A 12,026-nucleotide genomic window follows, 5' to 3' on the forward strand; every position below is an offset into this window, starting at 1 on the left:
ACAATGTGTGAATATTTCTCAATTCTACTTTTGCTGTCGGCAGATAGGTTGGATCTTATCCAGGCGAGTTCGTATAATCAGCAGCTTGTCTGAATGCTTCCAGCATCATTGCCTTCGCATACTGATCAGTGCATGCACTATATCTCGCAAGTGGTGATCTGACCCGGATTTCGATTGGCATAGTCAGACGATAAACCCGTTTTGGAGGCATGGAAAGTAGGATTTGCTGGTGGATTCAGTGTTCTTCCATTACTTTCAGTTGATGCGCATGTCACTCTCTATTATCATACTGCATGCCCCAGGATTAGCGGCGAACCAGCGAGACCTAGACCCGGGTCCAATCCGGGAAGGAGCCTTTCTATGTTTTGAGCCACCAGATAATCTCCAGGAAAAGCATGCTTCGTGCTCATCGTTCATTGTGTGTGTTCCAATTCTGCCCTGGGCGAAAATGTCCCCTTGTCGACACTCTACAGCCTCATCTTTATAATGGTCTGCAATTGAGTAATTTCTTCCAGCACACATGTCCGAGAGTAAAAGACAGCTGATATTCCACGAGTATCTTTGTGTCGCGGTCAATGGTAGTTGCAAGCGTTCGAAATCGTGGCGTGGATTCGGGTTCGCTCAACAAGCTGGCATCAGCCTACAGTGATTTGTATACACTTTGTGGCCAACAGGGCATGGTACTGGGCAACACGAGGCATGATAGTCCTGGAGAATAAGGTCAGAAAGAGCGAATCCATTAATCAATGCGGAAATCGTGCTGTGGTGTACCCTGAAAATCCGGATCTCATCGGGTAGCTTTAGGGACCTCATCCCACCTTGGGCGGTCAATAGCCCACACTTCTATATACAACTTGCACGCTCTCGTACCATTCCTTGGCGGCCGTAGTCTAGTGGTTATGATGTTCGCTTTACAATTGCATCGTTGACGATGCTCGTAAGTCGCGAAAGGTCGCCGGTTCAATCCCGGCCGGCCGTATTTTTGATTTTGGGATAGCATGAGCATACTCTTTTGATATGCCGAGGTATGGCGCCTAATGAGGGCCTCAAATATCACGAATACAATAGGTCTCGGCCTTGTTGAGGACATTGAGTGACGATGGTGTTCCCGATGTTGCTCAGGCTACCACTCCTGCTCATATACATTATTTACTGTTGGAGCAGGCTCAACCTAAAAGCACAACAGTCCAACACATGACATATGTAGCTCTTCTACGTACAACCATAGTCTTTTCATCAGAGAACTGTTGTTCGAAAGCTGAAATCGAAATTTTGTGTCGGGGGTCGACGGTGAAATTCTGGGGCTTAGCGCCAAGATCGTGAGCAGTGAACCTTCTGCACCTGCACGATCGTCCAAGCTCCTCTCCCAGTGCACAACCCTCCCATGTACGCGCCTCGAATCAACTCAGCCTGGCAGTGAAACTATGCCACCTTCTTCGCAAAAGAGAAAGGCACACACCAAGTCCCGCAACGGCTGCCAGCAGTGCAAGTTACGGCATCGTAAAGTAAGCTGTTCCTTGTGCAAGTATGCTCCGAGGTCCATCGAACCACAATCGACAGCAGCTGATGCGCCGAGCGCGTCCGCCAGTGTGATGAAGTGCACCCAAAATGTGGCTCTTGCGCGCGTCTGCTCACAGAATGCCAATATCCCCCGCCTGCGCCAACTAGGCCCGCCACTCCCATTGTGGCCTCGACAGCTGGAAGCACGCCAGCAGGACATCCGAGGCGAACAATTGCAAGTGCCCAATCTTCTCGACCCGGTTCAGCTCTCAGCACGCCGCCTGAGAGTCTCGAAGTTGCACCTACTTCATCATCAACAGCCCTGGACCTGGAGTTGATGGCTGCTCTCTGTTTCCACAACGAAGACGATCACTCGCCTGCGCTTGACACGCCGGCAAGCTTCAACCGACCACTTATACAATTTGCGACAGGGAAGCCTTATCTGATGCATGAGCTACTGGCGATAACCGCGTGGAAGCTATTCGCAGAGGATCCGACAAGGAAAGAACTGATGACCAGGGCCTCCTTTCACCAAGCTGAGGCATTGAGCCTAGTGCAGCCCCATCTTCAAAATATCAATGAGGATAATGCCCTGTCTCTTCTCTTCTTCATTGGCCTAGCCGCGATGTCAGGTCTCGCTGAGCCAGCTTTGACCACGAGCGATCCAGGAGAGTCCTTTGATCCCATCGAGAAGACTCTGCACTGTTTCCACCTCCACCGTGGTGTCATTATAGTGACGTCGCCGTTCTGGCCTACTTTCCGCGACACATGGGCTTGGCCGTATCTCAGCAGTCAAGTAGAGGCCGGCTCGAACTTGGTGCCTAAACCGTCAGAAATCCCCGGATATGATCGCTTACGTGGGCTAGCATTTGGCCTTGGCGACGAAGAGGCCACGAGTGCTTGCATCGAAGCTATACGCCACACACTAAGCTCCATATCTCTCGTGCAACAGCAGGAAAATGCAACCATGAGCAAAAGACTGGTTTCGTCGTGGCCAATGTGTGTCGGAACTCACTTCCTTTCACTTCTTTCGGAGCGGAAGCCTGTTGCTTTGGTTATTCTCGCATATTACGCGGTTCTGCTGAAGCTAGGCACGGGACTTTGGTGGATTGGAAATTGGCCGGCTACACTTGTTCACCATCTACGTGACTGCCTAGGTCAGCGTTGGTCCGAATTTACGGAATGGCCACTATCGATTGTTGAAGGGTGACTTCCACACAATCTTGCAATACTAATTCCGTTGTGGAACCGATCCATTTACACGCATTGGAAGTTCAGCTCATCATCTTCACTCTTGCCGACAAAGGTCTGTACAGAAGGATAAGGGCACAAATCCCTTTCGCCCAATTGCCCGACAGCTTTCAGTTTTTCGGGCACGACCCCTTCCTCCACCCAGCTGATGAGCTGGTCAAATGCAGTCCCCGGCAACGGACCCAAGCCCCCCATACAATGTCCGACTCCAGGGGCCTCGAAATGACGATAAAACTGATGGACATCAGACACACGCTCCATTACTTGGTCGTAATACCGGCTTGTAACAGGAGGGATCGTCTCATCTGCAAGTCCGTGCCAGCTGATCATCTTCCCGCCAGCCTTCTGGAAGCCCGACAAGTCTGGATCGTGCGCAGCCATGATGGGACCAAAGACTCTCCGAGAGGCTTCCAAGTATTCGAAGAACTGCTCATTCGTCAAAGTCGTAACATTGAAAGCCGGATCCTTAGCCAAAAAGTACTTCCAGAATCCAGTGAAGAGTTCGGAATCTGATTGAGTGCACTGGTTGCCGGATGAACAGGTAGTTGAGATGTAACCGGTCAAAGAAGCGTCCACATTCAAGCCAGGCCAACTGAAATTACCCTCTGGATCGTGCGGGCCAAGCCAAGCTGCTCGTACCACATCTGCAGCAGCAGCAGACAAGACTTTCTCGGTGCCGTTACAATTTATCTTAGTCCCAACTGCGGAAGAAGGATCGAAATTGCATAACTCTGGTCGCGACACGATTCCGTCCTCCAGTCCGTCCAAGAGATCGCAGGCTTGAACAGCTTGTTCCGAGAAGGCATTGACCTCACAAGTGGATGGGTACGTCGACACATTTCTCATCGCCATTCCGGCCCATATTGCAGCCGGGATGAATGTTTCGATATTCATCGCAGGTGCAGCCGCTAGTATGCCATCGTAATCGTTTGGAAACCGCTGCGCGAGCTCCATCGCTTGTCGACCTCCGCCGGAACAACCGCTGAAGTAGGAATAATTCGGCTCGCTGCCAAAGAAGTCGCTCGTGATTTGTCTCCCGATCGAAGTCATTTCTCCCAAACTTCGAGAGCCCCAGTCGTAAAGCAGCGGCAAATTGAGATTTCCGGTGCTTGCCAAAGTCCACTCCGCATTTGTCGCGCTCTCTAGAGTAGCTTCATGACCGGAGTCAGTTGCGAGTGCCACAAATCCTTTACCAACTGCTTGGGTAAGGTAAAGAGGTCCTCCACTTGCACTGTATCCCGCGCCACCCAGCGCCCACAGTCGGCCGTTCCAGTTCGATGGCGAGATTGGAAGCCAGACAGTAACGCTTACTGTGTCATGCCATCCAGGATGCTCGTATGAGACGGTGACGTTGCAGAAATCGACGGTGTATACCGCTCCATCGAGTGTACCAGGCGGCAAGGAGGTCCTGGTGAAGTTTCTCACTTCGTGGGCTTCCAGGTTGAGGTATCGAACTCCATCAATGTTGGGTGGATGGAAGGAGCTAGGTCGGCAGATCGAGGCTTCGGCCAGAGCTGCCTGAGCGAGAGTGGCAGCGATCATGATTGTAGGGAGTATCATATTTACGATAATAGAAAGGAACACTTTTGAGCGCTGCAAAGCGCTTTATATCAAGCCATGAGGCTGCTAGAGACCTGTGATGGATCAAGACATTCATGACAATACGCAGATACGCCAAATGAAATTTCATTGGCACTACGCTCAATACGCCCAGTACGCCACTTCAGCTTCAGCGAAAATTGCGTTCTAAATTGCTGCCTGGCACGGCAAAAGGAGCTCCGAGCAGTACGCTGTACTATTGACAGACGCGCGGAAACATCGTACAGTCTATACTGGTGGCTGGGACTACGAGTTGACAAGGGAACACTGCGATTCTACCATTGCTCCTGAATGCTGCTCACACTAATCGCGTACCGCTGTCGAGCGCTGAGACCTCCACACGACAACTGCTGCAGTATCCAGCAAAGTCCTCGCCCAAGTCGCCTGCTGGCCTCCCATCGTCCGTCTCGCTTTTATTCTTGTTTTTGGCATTGAGCTGTACGAGCATGCCCTCGACACGCTCACACTTCTGCGACTCCGCCCGGACCCAATCCTCGAATTCCGCTTGTACAACGTCCTTCTCTATGCGGTTGACCACACGCAGAGCAACTAGCAGATCGTGTCGCTGTCTCGCCAGTGAGTCTCGCGATCTCTGCAGCTGTACTCCAGGCGACCGAGGTCCTGGAAGAGCCTTCGAGGCCATGACATGCTCGTGAAACGTGCTCCGGCACGTCTTCTGGCCAGTCGCATCCGATATGTTCCATGAATCGCTGCCAGCGATCTCCACGTCTGCCGCCACCAGATTCTCCAAATCGCGTAGATAGATTCCTTTACTCATCATCACGTCTGGAACGACGCCCACTCGCGCCATGAATTTGGCAGCACTTCGTTCATGGTACCATACGAGTCCGTCGCGGTATCCGTGCCACGTGTTATAGAGTGCTGAAATGCCGAGCACGAAGATCAGCAATGTATGGGCAGTGCACAGCGATATTGCCCCTTTACCGATAGCAACTGCAAGGTCCAGGACCACGCTAGACGCACTCAGCGTGCGTGCGAAAAGGTCGGTCATCACCAGTTGGAATATGCTGATCGGCTTGCTGCTGACTGGCGTGATGGGGGGTAGTGTGCCACTTGGAACCTGATCGCTGCCAATTTGTGCGGTTTTTGTCTGTTGACCGACACTGCCGAAGATTTCCACTGCCTTGATTGTTTTGCTGTAGTTGCCTAGCTTGGCCACTTGATCCATCGCCACATTCGAGATGTCTAATGCGTCGGCCTCCAGGGCGTTGTATGCCTGTCGCTCAACGAGTCGCTTGAAATATTGTATCGCCGGTTTCTGACGCCAGACAAAATTCTGAAAGATGGCGAGCTTGGACCGGGATTTCGCGGTGTGCGTTATAACAAATTTTGTGGTCAAAGTGAAGGACTTGCCATATGGAAGGCGATGAGCGTATTTGTCGTTGGTGACCACATAGCAAAGATGGTCATTAAAGATGTCAATGGTCTGGGTGTCAGTCACGGACTGGTCCTGCGTGGTGAAATTCCTAGTCCAATGACCACGATCCGCTTTGCTCCAAGGTGTTTGTGCAATAGTGGCACCCGATCGGTTGGCGTAGAGCAGCTGGAAAACTGCGCTCTTGTCTCCAAACATGATGTGGAACAGTGCCTTGGCACTGATGTTGAAGTCTCTCGTGACGCTAGATTGCATACCTTGAGGTGCATATACCACAGGTTGTGAAGGCAGTTTGAATTTCTGGATTTCTCGTCCAGTTCTGATCGTCTCACCATAGAGACTGCCGTCGATGCGCAAGCTCGCTTTGATGTTCCGGTCACGGCGGCGTTGTGGCGTGCTCGGATCGCCCGGTAGAGTGTCATCAGCATCGTAGACGACATCTTCCCACTCCCAGCTCTCGGCACTTGATCTTCGGCGTAGAGGTTCAGTCTCCATCTTAATTAGCGTTTTTATGATTTCCTCCAAACCCGCTGGTGCCTCTGCGTGAGCGTTGCGGACCAGGAAGTTCAATCTTCGCTGGAGCAATTTCAGTGGCTCCAAGAACACTTTGATCGTGAGCCTGCGCGCCTCGTCTCTCTGAAGGCCCTCCTTCAGGTGGAGATAAACGAAGTCGCAATCGCGGCCGGGCGCAGCGGTCACCTCGGCGAGTGCAGAGAGGCTGACCCCAGTGACGAGAACGAGTCCGAGGTGGTTAGAGAAGAAGTATATCTCGTACGGCGTCACATAAACTCGCCCTGGGAATTCTTGTTGATCGTTCGGATTCCAGGTCGCACGGAACACCAGTACGACCTTTTCAGTCTTTGGCACTGAAGGGAAGAGCATACGGAACTGCGCATTCTGGGCTTTGAGAGGGAGGGGGTAGTAGCTTGGGTAGTCATCTACCACTGCTGAAAGTGAGGGACCGTCCTGGTTTTGTTTGGCCGCAGATAAATGAATCTCGCCACCAATGCTCAGATTCTTGCGATGGCCCAGAGATGTACCTGCATCGGACATGTATGCGTCGTTGGCGTGTGTCGATTCGCTCTGCCCGTCCATGACGATAGAATCGTCCTGAGAGATAGACATGGCGCGCATACCAGGGCTCGGAGGCTGCGAGGGCGACTTGCGCAGCTGGCCGTCGTCACCCAGGCGATTGACATGACCCCAGTTGCTGCTACCCCAAAGATTTGCCAGAATACCAGAAGGCATACCACTCCCATCTGCCCGGGCCAAACCAATACCTCGCTCTCCACTGACAACAACAGCAGTGTGGCTGAGATTGGTCGCGGCTGGCGGGTTTGCAAGCGTCGAAGGTGCTAAGCTGCTCGATGGTAAACTGTTAATAGGCATCGTGAATGTACGCCTGGGCCCATCCGTGCCACCAGGCCCGACAGGCAGGATGCTGTGGCTCGCTGAAATGAGACTGGCGATGCCCCCACCAGATGCCGGTCCTTGGCTCATGTGCGGCGACGCAGTCGATCTCTTGTGAAGGTCAAGCTTTTGTATGATGCGGGCAGCGTGGTCTCGAGAAGCCTCACGGAGACCGCCTTCAGCTTCGCGTTCGAGACTCATTACTCTTCGAGGATTGACGTCGAAGCTCGGGCGAGCTGCGATGCCTAGACCAGTGCCTTCCCGCTCGGGAGCTGTGAGTCCTTTGCAGTGTTAGCATCACCTCTCAGCTTCTCTAAAAGCCATTGCCAAGTGGGCAACTGTGATGATGCATGTGACGAAAACGAAATATATGTACTCACCTACAGCCAAATCCTCGCTCGTCTGCGCGGCATGGCCATCACCGATCTTCGCGGCAAATTCTGGCGCCACGGGCGGGCTGATTGCGAAAGCAGGATCTATGCCCGGCGCTGAAGATGAAGATGCCTCTGTGCTGGCAGGATCTTCTAAAGCCTTCCTTTTGGCAACCTCAAATGCACCGATCCACTCGGTGAGTTCCTGCAGGACGTTAGACTACAGAGATTCGAATTGCGACCAACAACAACAACAGAGAGCGTACCTGCTGACCCTCCGCTTGGAGGATGATGCTTTGGTCCTTGGTCTTGACCTCGAAACAAAAGCGTCTTTCTTCCTGAAAAGCTGGTCGGACGCTGCAAAGGAGAACACCGGTCCTGTCGCTTTCCTCGACACCTCCGGACCTTCCTTGAATCAGCCAGCCAAAAATTCCATTCTTGACGAAAAACCAACGACGTGACCAGACAGTCCTGGCAGGCCGGCCTGTGACAGTTCTGAGGAATAGCCAGCCTTGCTTTTCGGCTAATTCTGGAGCACCTTTGTTCGTGCCGGCAGCTGCAGAAGCCCCAGTACCTAGATAGGGCACCGTCGATGCAGAGTAGTCCTCCAACTGTGGTCGGTCAGTATAGCAACGTGGTGTACGCTCCTGTCACCGGTGGTAGGCGGAAAACCCCGTGCCGTAAGAACAGGGATCTGACGAAATTATGTCCACCGTGGTTCACTTACCTCTCGAGAAGGTCGCTTCTTCTGTTCTGCACTATCCTCAATCAGCTTACGTGCGGCAAGCAGCTCTCGCTTGAAAGCACGCTCGGAATTCTCCATCTCTTTGCTCCAACCCCGAATGCGTTCCATTTCACCTCCCCACTTTGCGAAGGTTGCTGTACTGGACTCCCGGGCCTGTCGCATCTCTTTCCACTGATCGGCGAAGATTTTGACAATCAGCTGCAAAGTGTCAGGCTCAATTCTGACACCATATACGAGAAAGCCAACATGGCAGAGCTGACTTCAAGCATGTAGCTGATGCGCAGATGATACGAAATTGGGCGGGAGCGAGACATGTTGCGACAGCTTACCTTGTCAAGCGAAGCGCGCAATTGAGGAGCAGAAACACAAAAGTCCATGCTGGCCTTGAGGTAGACCTTTCGGGCTTCATGGAGCTGGAAGGCCTCCTCTCGCAGGGACGATGGCTCCTTGGTTTTGCTCTGCGCAGAGAAGCGAGTGATGACAGTATCGAAGCTCTTTTGGGCATTATCCATAGCACGCCTCGCATCTTTGAAATTGCGTAGATCCTGGCTGAGGAAGGCCTTGATGGGGTCTATCACGGCAGTGTCATAGCGCTTGATGCCTCGAAGGGTGTTTGACCAGAACTCGCGCGCACCCTCGCCATAGCGGCGCATAGCCAGCAGGGTGTAATCATGATCGAGCACAGCTTCGCTGATGAGGGCTGGCGGCATAGACTGGCTCAAGAACGAGTTGACTGTGGTCTCCAACGACGACACCTCGACGACCAGGCGCGAGGCGGCCTTCACGTAGCCGTCCAGCCATCTTTCCACGGCATCAATGTTGTCGGCGAAATGCACTGCCGTAGCACGGAAGGTCGGAGAGTCGAGGCTGGCTTCACGCAAGCCGACGGGGATGAGGTTCAGGACGGTGTGCCGCTCCAACACGGGGACTTCGGTGGGAGCCGTGGACGGCGAGGTCTCGGCCATGATAGCGACATGGAGCTCGCGGCGGGGCGATGGGTGCAAGGCGATAGGGGGCGGCGTGGTGGAGGAGACGATTGTCAATGTTGCTCGTTGTCACTGACGTGTGCACGCGCATTGACAGGGTTGTCGGGTCGAGAACGTTCAAGCGCCGGGCTAGCAACACACACCTCCACTCCACGAACCATCACCGCAGTCTTTTCTCGCGCTCCGCCGCATGCACGAATGTGTGTTGCTCAGTTCCGTGTCAGCAAAGGCGTATCAGCGACGATACAAGCACAAGCTCAAGCTCATCACATCGATGTCTACATGTGACTCTCGAAAGCGCCCAAGACTCTTCCCCCGATAGCAACATGCCCAGCCAAGAAAACACGGTTTGGCTGCTACCAACGAAGCGCTCGCCTCCACGTGGGCCAAGTGATACGCCGCAGACGCCAGGAGGCAGTGCATGCAGAGGCTATCGCATTTTTCTGCAGACCATCTATCGCTTGCGACGCTGTCGTGCGATACATATTGAGCGCTCCACACTGGGCCCTCTGAAACACTTCGCTTCTCAAGCCCTCGGAATCGCCCGTCGACCACGGAGCCATTGACTGCATCTGATAACACCACCGCGGCTCCACCCTCCGTTTCGTCTTCATTGCTGCGTGGGACTGCATCGCACTCCATCTTTCTCCCAGATAACTGCCCTCCCTATGCAGTTCTTGGCTTCATCTACTTCGCTCCTAGCCGCGCTCTCGACCCATTTCCCCCGACGGCACTCCTCACAATGTTTCATTCTCCTGGTCATGCTGCATCATGCAAACAATGCATCCGAGCATGGATGCTCGCCCGTAGGAATACATAAAAAGAGCCCACGAAGCTCTTGTAAGTCTCCATCATCAACCGGCTCGATCAGCAAGTCTGCTCCGTACGCCCTTTCAAACACACATTCTCTACACAGCGACTGGTTTCGCTTGCCCTTCATTCAACGCACTCTTTCTATCCCCAGTACCGCTCATCAATCACTCGGTCTTTACCACCTGCAACATCACCCACACCACCCAAAATGCAATACATCCTCCCAGCAACCTTGGCTTTTGCCGTCGCAGCCAATGCAGTGCCTGCCCAGCACTGGCACTACCCCAAGGGCTTTGGAGGCCCACCAGCGCCCGGCGGCGCTATCCCAACTGGTGGTGCTTACCCAACCGGTCTCATTCCTACCGCAACTGGAATCCTCCCATGGCCTACCGCACCCTACAACCCCATCAAGCAGTACCAGAACAAGGGCCGTGCCGACGACGACGAAGAAGAAGAAGATGAAGAATCCAGCTCGTCTTCTGCCGCCTCCAGCAAGACCAAGTCTAGCAAGGGCAAGTCGTCCTCTGCCACCGCTAACGTGACCAAGTCGGGCAATGCTGCATCGGCCACTGGCGCTGCCTCTTCCGGCAACAGCTCTGCCCCTGCTACCACAGCGGCACCTGCATCCGGTGGCTCTGGTTCGTCCGGAGGCAAGCTGCCAGCCTCCTCTGGCACATCCGTCCTCAAGGCTGTCCAGACCATCGCTGCTGGCGAGTCTTTCGATGGCGGCATGGTCGCTTTCGACCGTGGTGCTTCCTGCACTGGCCAGACCGAGGGTGGTTCAGCCGATGCTGTCTTCCACCTCGAAGAAGGAGTAAGTCTTAACTGCAAGGTCACAGACTTTGCAACCTTCTAGCAAACTGCACCCATGCTGACTACTGCTAGGCTTCCCTCAGCAACATCATCATCGGTCCCAACCAGATTGAGGGCATTCACTGGTAAGTCATCTCACCTCACCTCCCAAGTATTCACTGGCTAACGATCTCCCAGCTTCGGAAGCTGTACCTTGACCAACGTCTGGTGGTCTGAGGTCTGCGAGGATGCTTTCACCATCAAAGAGCAATCTGCCAGCGGAACCACCACCATCAAGGGCGGTGGTGCCTTCGGTGCAGCTGACAAAGTTCTTCAGCACAACGGCGGTCAGTCTGTTCCCTATCCAATGCTGAGAAACGTAACTGACAAGCCATACAGGAGGCTCGCTCAGCGTGAGCGGATTCACAGTTGGAGATTTCGGAAAACTGTAAGCGAAGCCCTAGCTGGAAGCCCTCCCTAAGTCACCACATGTGAGAGTGACTACCTCACAACTTCACTCCACACTCCTCTGATTGGAAACCCCACATACCCTGCACACGTCGCCTGCCACGGCGCCTCACTCCCCTTCTCTCCCTCCGCCGCCCCATTCCTGCCCTTCATCAGCTCCCAAAAGAACTTCGCAATGCTCCTTGCTAGAACACCGCTAACCCCTACTGCTCCAAAAGCTATCGCTCGTGCGGTAACTGCAAGTCCATGAGCGAACGCCACATCATCCTCGACGACATCACCGCCTCCGAAGGCTCCTCTCTCGTGGGAATCAACAGCAACTACGGAGACACCGCCACCCTCACCAACATCAAGGCATCCGGCGTGAAGGACATCTGCGTCGAATACGAGGGCAACGACAGCGGTGATGAGCCAACCAAGAAGAGTAGCGGTCCTTCCTCCGCTTGCATCTACACCGAGTCCGACGTCACTTCGTCTTAAACTTGGTAAAACCCTCCAGAATTGAGCTAGTGAGCAGTCATCTCCTGCTTGCATGCATCAGCCGTGCAAGCCAGTGAAGCGCTCACGCGCATCACAAACCAGACTACATCTAGAGAGAGAGAGCCCCCAGATCTCTCTACATGTAATAAGAAAATGAAATGACACGACGACAACATCACGTTGTCTGCATTCATTTACACCACCGAATCTCATTA

At 53.6% G+C, this 12,026-nt stretch overlaps 3 protein-coding genes across 4 annotated transcripts; 1 reads left to right on the forward strand and 2 right to left on the reverse strand.

Annotated features, from left to right (window-relative positions):
* Window positions 1-2,757: 2,757 nt before the first annotated feature.
* On the reverse strand, window positions 2,758-4,311 carry CKM354_000325400 (uncharacterized protein; the record flags this gene model as incomplete). The annotated part of the gene is made up of 1 exon (XM_044798442.1): window positions 2,758-4,311. The coding sequence occupies one exon, from the start codon at window positions 4,309-4,311 to the stop codon at window positions 2,758-2,760; it is 1,554 nt and encodes a 517-aa protein (XP_044654377.1).
* Window positions 4,312-4,648: 337 nt separating this feature from the next.
* Window positions 4,649-9,349, reverse strand: CKM354_000325500 (uncharacterized protein; the record flags this gene model as incomplete). Of its 2 annotated transcripts, XM_044798443.1 has the most annotated exons (6): window positions 4,649-7,437; window positions 7,537-7,732; window positions 7,794-8,138; window positions 8,255-8,470; window positions 8,602-9,139; window positions 9,336-9,349. In XM_044798443.1, 6 exons carry the CDS (start codon window positions 9,347-9,349, stop codon window positions 4,649-4,651), a joined length of 4,098 nt encoding a protein of 1,365 aa, XP_044654378.1. The 2 variants fall into 2 exon arrangements, with proteins under 2 accessions (XP_044654378.1, XP_044654379.1); XM_044798444.1 differs by lacking the exon at window positions 9,336-9,349 and having other exon boundaries at window positions 8,602-9,237.
* A 930-nt stretch (window positions 9,350-10,279) lies between these two features.
* On the forward strand, window positions 10,280-11,811 carry CKM354_000325600 (uncharacterized protein; the record flags this gene model as incomplete). The annotated part of the gene is made up of 5 exons (XM_044798445.1): window positions 10,280-10,885; window positions 10,957-11,009; window positions 11,062-11,210; window positions 11,263-11,311; window positions 11,550-11,811. 5 exons carry the CDS (start codon window positions 10,280-10,282, stop codon window positions 11,809-11,811), a joined length of 1,119 nt encoding a protein of 372 aa, XP_044654380.1.
* Between the last annotated feature and the right edge of the window lie 215 nt (window positions 11,812-12,026).

Source organism: Cercospora kikuchii (genome assembly GCF_019650295.1).
Source record: "Cercospora kikuchii DNA, contig_00002, whole genome shotgun sequence".
NCBI classification, from domain to species: domain Eukaryota; kingdom Fungi; phylum Ascomycota; class Dothideomycetes; order Mycosphaerellales; family Mycosphaerellaceae; genus Cercospora; species Cercospora kikuchii.